The following is a 13,971-nucleotide window of genomic DNA, read 5'->3' as shown; positions in this document are numbered from 1 at the left end:
CATAGCTTTGAAGAGATGGACCTTTGTTGGCAAACTAATGTCTCCGCTTTTTAATATGCTCTCTAGGTTAGTTATTGCTTTTCTTCCAAGGAGCAAGCACCTTTTAATTTCATGGCTGCAGTTACCATCTGCAGTGATTTTAGAGCCCAAGAAAGTAAAGTCTGTCACTGTTTCCATTGTTTCTCCATCTATTTGCCATGAAGTGATGGGACCAGATGCCGTGATCTTAGTTTTCTGAATGTTGAGTTTTAAGCCAACTTTTTCACTCTCCTTTTTCACTTTCATCAAGAGGCTCTTTAGTTCTTCACTTTCTGCCATAAGGGTGGTGTCATCTGTGTATCTGAGGTTATTGATATTTCTCCCAGCAATCTTGATTCCAGCTTGTGCTTCATCCAGCCCATCATTTCACGTGATTCATTCTGCATATAAGTTAAATAAGCAGGGTGACAATATACAGGCTTGACATACTCCTTTCCCGATTTGGAACCAATCCATTGTTCCATGTCCAGTTCTAACTGTTTCTTCTTGACCTGCATATAGATTTCCCAGGAGGCAGGTCAGGTGGTCTGGTATTCCCATCTCTTTAAGAATTTTCCGCAGTTTGTTGTGATCCACATAGTCAAAGCCTTTGTACTATGTACTATGTATATAGAAGGAATATAAAATTGCACACACACGGACACATATGAACTGAACTCATAGGACTTATGACTACTCCAAAATTATGATTTTATTCTACTAGCCATGTTGTGAAAATTTTCTTTTTAAAAATCCTGTCTTTTTAAGATTTTTTTTTCTCAAATTCAAGTTTTCAGGAGAAATACTCAATATATTTTATATTTTCTTCTCAATTCTCTTATTTAGGAAAACATATATTCTTTTTTATTACAAAGATTGCCGGTTTTTCTCCCAAAGGATAATGTAAAGTTTTAATGGCCATTGTTATATATCTTAAACATACAGTATAGTTTTTTTATAAATATTTTTTAAATTATCTCTAATTGAAGCAGCTTTAAAATATTAAGGAAATTTTAAGGCAGTTACTCTTTTTTTTAACTTTTTATTTTGTATTGGGATGTAACCAATTAACAATGTTGTGATAGTTTCAGGTGAACAGTGAAGAAACTCAGCCATACGTGTACATATATCCATTCTCCCCCAAACTCTCCTCCCATCTAGGCTGTAAGGCAGTTACTCTTAATTCCATAATTCTACTATAATTGTTTTTATTTTACCCAGTGTGTGTGTGTAGTTGTGATTATAATACATTTACAGTTTGGGGACCTGCATTTTAACCTCATGCTATTTCATATACACTTTTCCATATTTTTAAATAATCTTCATATGTATCATTTTAAATGTCTACATAATATTCCTTTGAGTTACAATAATTTTTCCATTATCCTATCACTGAGGTTGTTTACAATTTTTTGCTATTATATTTGGTATTCCAGTGAATACTGTTGTACAGGTACTTTCCTGTTTTATTGGCTTCATTACAATAAATTCCCAGAAGTATAATTTGCAAGTCAAACAGTATAAACCATTTTATTCCTTCAGTTGTGGTGGTGGTGGTTGTTAAATACCTGATTATTTTCAGTTTGTTTGTTAGTTAGCTGTCTCTATGCTTAAATTGTATTATAGTTGTATTTATTATAAACCTGAATGATTCTTATTGCTGTCTGTTGGGCTTGGGTATACATGAATCAGAGTCTTCCAATATAAGAACAGCCATAAAGCAGCAGGTCTGGAGGAAGTCCCCATAAATACAGTAGAAACATTTTATAGGTTTCTGAGGGGATTCTGTAACTATATAGTGGAAAATCTGTTCTGTTGGGGCTTAGGGTATAATATTCTCCTCACTTAGCAGTTAAGAAAATGAAGCAACATAAAAAACAGTGTAAGGAAGTTAGAGAAATTTAAGAAATAACTGAATCTATTAAATACTCAGGAAGAAGCAAGTTTTACAATTTAAAACAAATGTGTAAAGCTAAAAACCACATATACTCTCTTTGTCTCAGAGCTTGATTTTTTTAACAGGAAAACGGACTGTTCTATTTGCCTTCTTATATATTTTTAGAAATTTACAGATGAGAAACTTATCCCCAGCTTTAATAATACTATTTTTTTCAACAAATGATTTCTTGCCTTTAATGTCATAACTGTCATCTAATAATATTCTCTGTAATTTTTATGTACAGAATATAAAATGTACTTATCAAGTCCAAGTTATATATGTGATTGCTCACATATATTAAAATAAGTCAAAGGAAAAATTTGTTTCAATCTCATTCATTAAAGCAAGTGATAAAGCTGTTTAGTGATTATTTGGTTTGTAAGTAATTGGGTTTTTTAAATAACATCTGTGAAACTCTGATTTTTACATTATCATATACTTTTCCTAGGAACTTCAGTATATTGGTTCTGATTCATCTAATAAGTAATTTCTCACCTTTCACTGGTGTATTTATAACCAGGTCACTAGAATATACCCTGTCATATCTGATTGCATAAGCATGACTTAAAATAGTACCAAGCTTGTCATCATTCCACCCAAAGCAACCCCTTATTCTGTCATTGGTGCCCCCACTTTCCTCAGTACTCAGTTTTAATACCTTAGAATCATTCCTGACTCTCAGTCTTCTCTCCCCTCAATATCTAGTTAATCTCCAGATCAACTCCCTCTACTCTTCCTTTCTGTTTTCCATTGCCACCACCTTAGTCCTGAGACTCATTACTCCTATACCACTGCAACAGACTTGAATTTTGCATATGTAATTTTATTGTTTAGAAAAGTGGTTTATTCCAGGAAATTGTATCACTTACTACTTATAGTCTTACCTATTGCAAAAAAAAAGAAATGCAGGTTTTGAAAAACAAAACAAAAAATCACCTTTTTTGTATAAAGTTACTTATATTTCAAGAAAAGTATTTTGGTAGCAGAAAATAATATTCTCTCATATAGAGTAAATTATGAACCTGAAAATACTTATTTCTAGAAAGTGCCAGATCTTAGAAGGATGACCTTTTAATATGCTGTGTCAAGTAGTCTATCATTTAAACATAAGTAAATCCATACACAGAAATTAAGGCAGCTAATAAGAAAAGTGTAAAAGGAATATTAAAAAACTTTTAAAGAATGCTAATACATAGATTAACAAAAAGATTAAGCTTTAGAATAAAACACAGGAAACCATCGTAGTGCTTCTGGGACATTACTTCAGCAATCAGTTCCAAAAGGTGGCTGGGGCTTGCAACACAACCAGATTTAAACAGAAGAACTGTAGGAGTTACAGGATTATACCAGCACTGTCAGAAGGAACATCTGACACAAAATACATTCATTTGGTATGGGATTTGTTTGTATCCTTTGTCTTTGACTAATCTAGAACGAAAGATGTATCCCTTGGCACTCTTTTTCTGCCTTCTTCAGTTATAAAACACGTTTTATAATCTTTATTTTTTTGAAAGGGATCACATGCAATGGTCAAAAGAAGAAGAAGCAGCAGCCAGAAAAAAAGTAGAGGAAAACTCAGCTGTGCGAGTCCTTTTGGAAGAGCAAGGTAAGCAGCTATATGTAGCTCCTGGAGCCTGGCTTTTCTGTTTGACCTCCCACTGATTCAGTTCACACCTTAGTCTCTCTTCTTCCTAATTGCGTCACCATTTGTTCTTAGCTTCTGCCTATGCTAATTTACTTGTTCCTTTAGGATAATTCCCAGTCATTCCAGTGTGGTGAAACCAAAGTTAATGAAATAAATTACGTACTCACCCTATATGTACTTGCTTTTTGGTAGTCATATTATTGCTTTCTCTGGGAGATAGGTAAAGGTGGCATTTCAAGCAAGATAGGAAAACACAATTTTAAAAATTTCCTTGTTGTTATGTATCTTTTAGTATGCTATTGTGCATTCAACTGCTGGGAATATCCAATGAATTCAAAAACTTTGAGCAAAGAAAGTAAAGTCTTGGAGGCCTTTGATATTTAGAGTTTAATTTAGGTAGGCCTTGCCAACCTTCAAAAATGGTCTCTAAAATATTGCCCTATTGTGTAATCACCAAGCCAGAAAATAATAAGTATGGGTGAAGATGTGGAGAAATGAAACCCTTGTGCACTATTGGTGTAATTATAAAATGGTACAACCTCTACTGAAAACAATATTTAAGTTCCTCCAAAAATTAAAAATGGAACTACCATATGATCTGGCAGCCCCACCTCTGGATATATAGTCAAAAGAATTGAAAGAGATACCCAAAAGGTCTTGAAGGAATATTTGCATACCTTTGTTCATAGCAACACTATTCACAGTAGGCAAAAGGTAGAAATAGCCCAAAATTCCAGCAGATAAATTGATAAACAAAACGTGGTCTATTCATATGGAATATTATTCAGCCATAAAAAGAAATGGAATCCCTGTCACATGCCATATAATCTGGATGAACTTTGAGGACACTATGTTAGGTGAAATAAGCCAGTCACAAAAAAGGCAAATACTATATGAGTCCACTAATATGAGGTATATCAATAACCTCAGATATGCAGATGACACCACCCTTATGGCAGAAAGTGAAGAACTAAAAAGCCTCTTGATGAAAGTGAAAGTGGAGAGTGAAAAAGCTGGCTTAAAGCTCAACATTCAGAAAACAAAGATCATGGCATCCGGTCCCATCACTTCATGGGAAATAGATGGGGAAACAGTGTCAGACTTTATTTTTCTGGGCTCCAAAATCACTGCAGATGGTGACTGCAGCCATGAAATTAAAAGACGCTTACTCCTTGGAAGGAAAGTTGTGACCAACCTAGATAGCATATTCAAAAGCAGAGACATTACTTTGCCAACAAAGGTCTGTCTAGTCAAGGCTATGGTTTTTCCTGTGGTCATGTATGGATGTGAGAGTTGGACTGTGAAGAAGGCTGAGCACCAAAGAATTGATGCTTTTGAACTGTGGTGTTGAAGAAGACTCTTGAGAGTCCCTTCGAGAGTCCCCGCAAGGAGGTCCAGCCAGTCCATTTTGAAGGAGATCAGCCCTGGGATTTCTTTGGAAGGAATGATGCTAAAGCTGAAACTCGAGTACTTTGGCCACCTCATGTGAAGAGTTGACTCATTGGAAAAGACTCTGATGCTGGGAGGGATTGGGGGCAGGAGAAGAAGGGGACGACAGAGGATGAGATGGCTGGATGGCATCATTGACTCGATGGACATGAGTCTGAGTGAACTCCGGGAGTTGGTGATGGACAGGGAGGCATGGCGTGCTGGGATTCATGGGGTCGCAAAGAGTTGGACACGACTGAGCGACTGATCTGATCTGATCTGATCTGATAAATGAGTTTTCACAAAAATCAGTGAATTTTCCCAATACCCTTATTAAGAAACAGAAAATTATCAGTAATCCAGAAACTTCCTCATGCTGTGTCCCAAATTACTTTCCTAAACCCCTAAGACTCCACATAGAGCACCCACTATTCTGGCTACTAATACCATAAATTATTTTTTCCAGAACAACTTGGTTCTGGTCACCATCATTTCTCAATCACTTATGTAGCAGTATCAGTGTACCTGTTAGCTAGAACAAGAGGCAGCAAACTGTGGCCATGGGCCAAATTCAGCCCACTGTCTGTTTTTATAAATAAAGTTTTATTGGAGCACATACTCATTTGTTAACATTGCCCATGGCTGCTTTAGAGGTATATCTAAAGAGCTGAATAGTTGAAAAGACTCTATATAGCCCACACAGACTACTTATAATCTGGCCCTTTACAGAAAAAGTTTGCCAACCCCTGAGATAGAATTTTGTTTCCACATTCATCAGCGGTCTTGAAATTCCCCAGGAAGAAATGTTTGCATTCCTCCTCTGTTCAAGCCAAGTATAGTAAAAATCACTAACCCCACTGGTAGTTAACTATTGTTCTGGTGACTTTAGTCTACACTTGAGGCTAAAGTTTGAAGCAAAGGGTGCTGTTGAAACTGAGCTAGTGAAACAGCCCTCATTAACTGCCCTTTACCAGTGAAGGGGGCAGTGTGGCCCTATCTTATCCTCTGCTATCATTTGCTGTCCCTCAGAGCTAGTTTTCCTTCCTTACCGTAAGCATGAATGTGTCCTGAAGGATGAACAGGAAAGGAGAGCACCTGATCCACAGTGGAACCATTCTATTTTTATGAGCTCCAGCCATGCAGTCCCAGAATGGGATGTGGCCAGGGAGTGTTGGGGTTGGATTTGAGAGTGCATACCAGTGGCAATTCTGCTTACAAATCAGCCAACATTGCATTCCTTTGCAGGAACTCTGTCACACTGTTTCTGAGGAAGTATAATTTTGCTTCTTTGCCAGCAGCTGCACAGACATATTTTCCACATTACTCAAACTTCTGCTAGTGGCCACCTGGATATGACAGAGAGAATCAAGCCTAAACAGAATTAAAAGATATCAGTCATCTTAATTCTTTTCCAGGAAGTTAAAAATTATCCATAGTTTATTTCCTGAGAATATGAAAAACCAAGGATTTTTTTTCATGCTCTTTTGAATATTTCTGTTTAGAACATAAGTAGATGAACAGTGCTGATAATGTTCCCTTAAAGTGCTCTATATGTGGCTGCCTATTTTGGCCTATTTATGTTAACAATGAACTTGAGTGAAGCTAATGAGGAGGTTATTTTCAGGCCTTGGAAACCGCAGTAAAGGAAAATGACAGTTCCCACAGAACCATAATGTGACTGAAATAGAAAGGTGGTGACTGGCCCTTCTCTACAGAAGCAGGAAAAGCAAGCTGGAGAGGACTGATGATACTCCTTTGAAGCGTTTGGTTTGCGTATTAGCATGTCCAGTCTCTTTCTGAGCAAGTTTTCTGGCTGCTGTGGAGACACAGAACAAAAGAATTCATTTAAAAATGCCTCCCAGTGATGGAGGCTTCTGTTGGGTCCCTACCCCCATAACACTCCTCAGTGCAGTGGACTTTATACATGTCAGAGAACCGCTACAAGGAGAGGAACCCACAATGAGGGTGACCACTTAAGCAAGGTTGCACAGAGCAGCAACCAAGGCAACTGCTGCGCGTGGCGAAGAAAGAAAGAAAACTTCTGTCCTGAGGAACCATGTTGAGTGACAGGACTTTATAGTGAGACCAGATACATACCAGCCCCCCACTCCAGTCTCCACCAGGGATCATCAAGCTGCAGGTCTGCAGAAGCCCTTGGTGAGGCTCCTAATTGGGTATTTAATGTCTCTGATGTATATAGGTCAAGGTGAAGAGATCCATTTAAAAGCTCTATTCCCAAATGTTGTGAAAACCCAAAGGAAGCTATGACCCGGTTCTTCTCCCACTGCCCCTGTTAACCACTGTCTCTCTCTTTTTTGTATATATTTATTTTTATTTGTTTGGCTGCATGGGTTCGTAGTTGTGGCATGTGGGATCTTATTCCCCAACCAGAGATCAAACCCAGGCCCCCTGCATTGGGAGCACAAAGTCTTAGCCACTGGACCACCAGGGAAGTCCCTACCATCTCTTCTTATCCAGGAGGGTCCTAAATCTTTGAAAAAGCCAATTTTATCTCATCGCAAAGTATTCCACTTACAGAATAGTATATAGCATGAGCCTTGTGTATTGATTTTGTCTTACTTATTTTAATGCCACTAGGAGGAGGTGCTGGTTGTTCTCCCATGCTGATCAGCTCTCTGGCACCTTCCTTTTGGTCTCTGTGTGTCAGTCTCTCCTGTCACTCCCATTTCCCATTTCTCGTCTATTGTCTCAGCTGTTGGTGAGAACTGAAGTCCGGAAACACCCTCACAATTCTGAAAGTAAGAACTTATCTGTCACGAGTGAGACAGTATTTTGCTGTACAGTGGCGGACATTTTCATTCCTGTGATTAAAACGTAAAGCATCTAGGCTATCGTTAGCAATATTTCTTTCAATTAGATGCTCAGATTAATGATTTGTGATTCCACATTTCCTTTTGGTAATTTATTTTAAATTTTATAATAGCTCAGATTTCTTTTTAAAGCAGATTAATTCAGAGAAATGAGAAAGATACATTTGGCAGTTTTTGAGTTAATATGATTATGTTTTTAATTTCCTAAAAACATTTCTAGTGTGTTATATCTCAGCTGGTAATTTAGCAAGTGTAATGGGTTTTTTAAACTTAATAACAAATGCAGCTGCCATTTTTACTTTAAAATACCCTTGTAAATAACTACGTACCTAGGATGAGTTACCTATGTCAAGAAAATTAGTAAAAGAATCCCACTATACCTTCCTTTGTGAATACCTTGCCACTTGAGAGTGTCCTGTGTGAGAAAAAATAGAGTAGCTTAAAGTTTTGTGTGCTGATAAATTTAGAGTACTTGTTTATAGGTCAGCTTTGGTTGTTAATTTCATACTGTGCTCAGACTTTAAATTTCATAACTTAAGAGTTTTATTTTATTAGACAATTAACTTTATCAATGACATGTGGAAATTTCCAACTTTGAGAGCTTAGGTGTTTGTGTAATTGCTGTACAAAAACAGCTTTAAAATGACTTTTGTTACATTGCAACTTAGAATAAATTTTCATAATTTGTACTAATATGTCAGATACATAGGTCGTTTAATTCAGTTTTTTTACTTGTGATATTCAGTGTGATTCAGAGTGAATTCTGAATATTTAAGTATGGTTAGTGTGTCATAGGCTTTCTTCCCCTCAGCAGTATTGAATTGAATAAATGAATAATTGAGAAGTTGTTTCATCTGACTGTAGTTAAACAGATCACTACACCTCTTTTATCGCCGTTGGCATAGAGCAATTAACTCTGAGTTGGTAACCTAAGAAAGTGAAGGGAAATTTTTATCCTCCAGGAAAAATTGATATCCCTGTTTAAAAAGTCAGCTGGACAAGATATAGACAAGGCTGATTTCTCCACATTGTATTCTTTTATCATTATTGGATTTACCATGAGTGAAACAGAGGTTTAAACTAAACTTTTCTCTCATGGTCAGAAAAGTCACTCATCCAGTTCCCCTGATACCACAGATACTCTTGCAGTTCACAAAATTAAATTAAACATTGGATGTGTTTACCTTGTCTCACAGCCATAATTATGAGTTTGATTGAGCTTCCTTGGGGTCTCAGAAGCTGTTATACATTGCTGGGAACTGTGGAATTGTCAGCATTGATTGAAGGTACTGCTGAAAGCACAACTTGAAAACACACACAAAAAAAGAAACCCCCAAAACCCAGTTCCAGTCCAGTAGCCTTTATCCAAGCCCGTTCTGTTTTGTTTCTGTTTTGTTGCTGTCCCACAAACCCATCTATTCTCATAGAACATTTTATGTTCCCATTGCTCATCATAATTTCATTATGCAGCCTTGCATAGTTTATTGTTTATATAATTCAAATGGAGTTTAATTAATTCTGTATTTCTGATCTGCCTTTATGTAGGTTCACTCCAATCAGCATTATTTTTACTGTTCTGTTATACTGATTATAAGTCATACTGAGGTTTTAATTTCAACTTGATGCTTCATAATATGAGGAAGTACAAAATCAGGAAAACATTATTTTCAGAGGTATTTTGGAGGAGGTTAATCTTGATTTTGTGTTAGAAGGCAATATAATGGTTAACAGCATAAAGTCTGATAGACTTAGTTCAGGTCCTAGCTCTGGTGGATGACCTTGGGCAAATTTTTTATCCCCTCTAACCTTGAACTTCTTTGTCTATAATAATATGTATGTCTGAGAGGTATTGTTAGGATTAAATGGGGAAAAAAATCCAAGTAAGGCATTTGACATAGTGCCTGGCACAAAATAAACACTCAGTATATACTATTGTTGCTATTTTTAATGCTGCTGTTATTGGTACAATGATTTATGTGATTGTTTGTTTGTTTTCTCCTAATTCCTGAGTGGGAAATACTTGAAAAAGCTTGAAAGTATATATATTAGCAGACTGTGACCACCATCTTTTAGTAGTAATCAGATCCTTTTTAAAGATTGGATAAGCTCGGGTTGAATTTAGGTGCTTGATATATTTAGTATCTGAACCAGATTCTAGTCACCTCACTGCAGGTTTATTTTCATGATAAACTGTAGAAATTAAACAGTAGGACAAGCTCATATTTATGACAGCAGTCTGATCCAAGATTTTGCAGTTTGTAGAACTATAATGTTTGTTGTTTAGTCGCTAAGTCATGTCCAACTCTGTGTGACCCCACGGCCTGTAGCCCCCTCAGGCTCCTCTGTCCATGGGATTCTCCAGGCAAGAATACTGGAGTGGGGTGCCATTTGTTAATGTTCTCCATAAATTCATGGGATTTAATAGGAAAGTACATAGACTTTTTAGAACTTGAACATAGAGATATCTTTTAGGAAAGTAGAATGAAGACTTCAACCAAGATTCTTTATCTTTGTATAAGATGCAGATAAAACTTTGCAGATATTACTCAGCCATAAAAAGGAATGAAATTGTGTCATATGTAGAGACATGGATATACCTAGAGACTGACATACACAGTGAAGTAAGTCAGAAAGAGAAAAATATCATATATTAATGCATATATGTGAAATCTAGAAAATGGTATACATAATTTTACTTGCAAAGCAGAAATGGAGACACAGACATAGGGAACAGACATATGGGTACCACGCAGGAAAGGGCGGGGGCGTGGGATGAACTGAGAGGTTGGGATTGACGTATATATACCATTATGCATAAAATAGATAACGAATGAGAACCTACTGTATAGCACAGGGCACTCTACTCGGGGTTCTGTAGTGACCTAAATGGAAAGGAAATCCAAAAGAGAGGGCATATATGTGTACATATGGCTGATTGACTTTGCTGTACAACGGAAACTGACACAGCAGTAAAGCAACTGTACTCCAATTTAAAAAAAAAAAAAAAAAAACAAAAAGCCTTTGCCAAAGAAGAACTACCTAATAATTGTTAAATTATTTTAACAATTTAGCACTCCAGATTTCCATCTGATGGTTATAAATGAATATAAATTTTAAAATTGTAGTCAGTGCAATTTTAAAGATGCAGACCATTCTGTGTGAAGTTTTTCTCTTAATATTATTATCCTTTAAATTTCAGTTGCTGCATAAGATTACTCTGTTTTGCCATGCATGGTTTGCTTGATCATTCCAAAGTTGAGGCTGTTTGAGTTATTTCCCATTTTTTCTTATAATAAGTAATACTGCTAGGAACATCTTTTCTTTCAAGTTACTCCCCTGCTGTCTATCTCTTCCTCTGCCAGTTAATTCTAAGGGGGATAGTGCCACAAATTAATCACTTGTAGTGTTAACATTCTAGTTACTAATAGGTTCAAACTCACTTCAAAAGTAGCTCGGTATTGGAAACTCAGATACTAGAGATTTGACTAAATATAGATCTTCTTAAGTGGGTTGCTTTTTATTAAACAGAAGAATCTTTTACCAGCACAGAGTGAGTTACAAAGAGAGTTTTTAAGATAAAAGGAAGAAGAGAAGGTATGAGAAGACTGGGGAAATTTGACAGTTTCCTAATTCCTCCTGAGTCTGATTTTCAGAATGTTGTTTTGTTTTCTTACACAGTATATCAGGCACACTCCCAATTTTTTTGAGTTGAGATAGAACTATTTTTAAAATATACAACAATTTTAGATTAACCATAAATAGCCTTCCTCCCATTATTTGGACACGGCTTAGCAACTAAACCACCACCACCACCCATTAGTACAGATGTGAGCGAGCATGTTTTGGACTTCAACATCACATAATTCTTTTGTTACAGAGATCTACTTTCATTTCTCAGACCTTAAATAAAGATAGGAGTTTCTGTCTTTCAAGCAGTCCTGCTGCCAGATACAATTCAGCCTTGATAGGAAGGAAGTCTTGTGGCTAAATGGGTGGAGATCCATGGTACAAGGCCATAAAGATAAAAGTGGAAAGAAAAGGAAAACTATAAGGGTTTCAGGACAGGGTTCTGTAACAAAGACAAAACTGACTGTAGGCAACTGCTTGTTCTCAGCATAGGAGCTTCTTTAAAATTATGAAAGAAAAGAGTCTGTTGTTTTTAGTTTTAGTTTAATTTTTTTGGGGGTGTTGAGAATAGATAATCAAAATTTACATGGATCAAAATTCAAATGAAAATTCTCTCTGAAACCCTGGTCCCCAACCACTCAGTTCTACTCTTGAGAGGCAACCAGTATGACTAATTATGTGATTATCCTGCCCAAAGACTTCTGTTCATGTAACACATGTGTTTTTCCTCCTTTTTTTCCCTAAAAAATAGTTTTTTTTCCCCTAAAAAATAGCATCATATACATACTGTTCTACATTTTGCTTTCTCGCATAACATTAAGTCTTGGAAATTATTCTACAACAACGGAACATTTTTAAAAATTTTTGAAAGCACTTTAAAAATGTCATGTGTCTCAGTTCAGTTCAGTTGCTCAGTCGTGTCCAACTCTGCAACCCCGTGGACTGCAGCATGCCAGGCTTCCCTGACCATCACCAACTCCCGGAGCTTGCTCAAACTCATGTCCATTGAGTCGGTGATGCCATCCAACCATCTCATCCTCTGTCATCCCCTTCTCCTCCTGCCTTCAATCTTTCCCAGCATCAGGGTCTTTTCCAATGAGTCAGTTCTTTGTATCAAGTGGCCAAAGGATTGGAGTTTCCGCTTTAGCATCAGTCCTTCCAGTGAATATTCAGGACTGATTTCCTTTAGAATTGACTGGTTTGATCTCCTTGCAGTCCAGGGGACTCTCAAGAGTCTTCTCCAATACCACAGTTCAAAAGCATCAATTCTTCAGTGCTCACCTTTTTTTATGGTCCAACTCTCACATCCATACGTGACTACTAGAAAAACCATAGCTTGACTAGACAGACCTTTGTTGGCAAAGTAATGTCTCTGCTTTTTAATATACTGTCTAGGTTGGTCATAGCTTTTCTTCCAAGGAGCAAGCGTCTTTTAATTTCACGGCTGCTGCACTGATTGAAAGTAATTCTTAAGCCAGGGTTTATGTCTGGTACATCATAGTATCCAAGAAATGTTTCTTGAATGAGTGTGTGAGAAAGTAAGCAAATTAGTGATTATGTTAATTTAACATACAGATAGAAAGAGGCAGAAAGCTAAGAATTTCTGGAAGGTCTGAGAATGTTGACCTGACCCTGATGCTGGGACCCAGGGTTAACATCTAAAGAATGACATCACAAAATGCATATCTGCTTTTAAATTGCATCAGAAATTCTCTTTAAGGCTTCATATTAGGAGATATCAATATGAAGAGATGCTCTGGAGGTGGCTGAAGAATGGAGTTGTGGGGTGGACGTGTGGTCCTGGTTCTACTATGACAGGGCTCCAGCACCCAGACAAGTGGGTTCATCTCTCTGTGTGTCCTTACTTCAAATGCAAAACAAGGAGGTTGGAGTAGATTATTTCAGTGCACCATTCTAGCTCAAGATTACATCATTTATTATTCCACAGTTTCCTGTTTGATTACCAGTTTGCACAGACATTTGTTACGTTGAAACTATATTTATAGCGACATAAAAAGTAAGGTTATCATTTCTCCAAGAAAATAAAGATACTTACAGGGTTATTGGTAAAAATGTGATTTTTTTTTAATGTGATTATTAAGATTTCAAGATTACTCTAGAAAGTAGTTTGCAATTATTATATTCCTCACAAAAATTTATCAGCTAAACAATTGAGACAGAAGCAAATTTACCAGGAAAAGCCCAAGTACCCCACACATTGACACATTTTGAGAGGATTAATACTCTGTAGTTTTAACCTTTAAGAGGTTTTAAAAAAAATTAGATAAGTAAAAATTACTGTAATATTATTCAATAGTAAATATAATTGTTATAAATGAATAGTATATGTAATATATTCAATAGTATTTAATTATTAAATGCTTCCCAGGTGGCGCTAGTGGTAAAGAATCCACCTGCCAGTGCAGGAGATGCAAGAGACACAGGTTCGATCCCTGGGTCAGGAAGATCCCTTGGGGAAATGG

At 36.7% G+C, this 13,971-nt stretch overlaps 1 protein-coding gene across 3 annotated transcripts in view; it reads left to right on the top strand.

The window, feature by feature from the left end:
• METTL8 (methyltransferase 8, tRNA N3-cytidine) overlaps positions 1-13,971 on the top strand; it is a 91,499-nt gene that overhangs the window by 54,792 nt on the left and 22,736 nt on the right. For all 3 annotated transcript variants that reach the window (XR_011461642.1, XR_011461643.1, XM_005887581.2), the window contains one exon: positions 3,472-3,563. Coding sequence is in view for 1 of the 3 variants with exons in the window: in XM_005887581.2 (XP_005887643.2) it covers positions 3,472-3,563 (92 nt within the window). In the remaining 2 variants the exon portion in view is untranslated. The remainder of the gene's footprint in view (positions 1-3,471; positions 3,564-13,971) is intronic.

This window comes from Bos mutus, chromosome 2 (assembly GCF_027580195.1).
Source record: "Bos mutus isolate GX-2022 chromosome 2, NWIPB_WYAK_1.1, whole genome shotgun sequence".
NCBI lineage: Eukaryota > Metazoa > Chordata > Mammalia > Artiodactyla > Bovidae > Bos > Bos mutus.
This window is presented reverse-complemented; position numbering and strand designations above follow the sequence as displayed.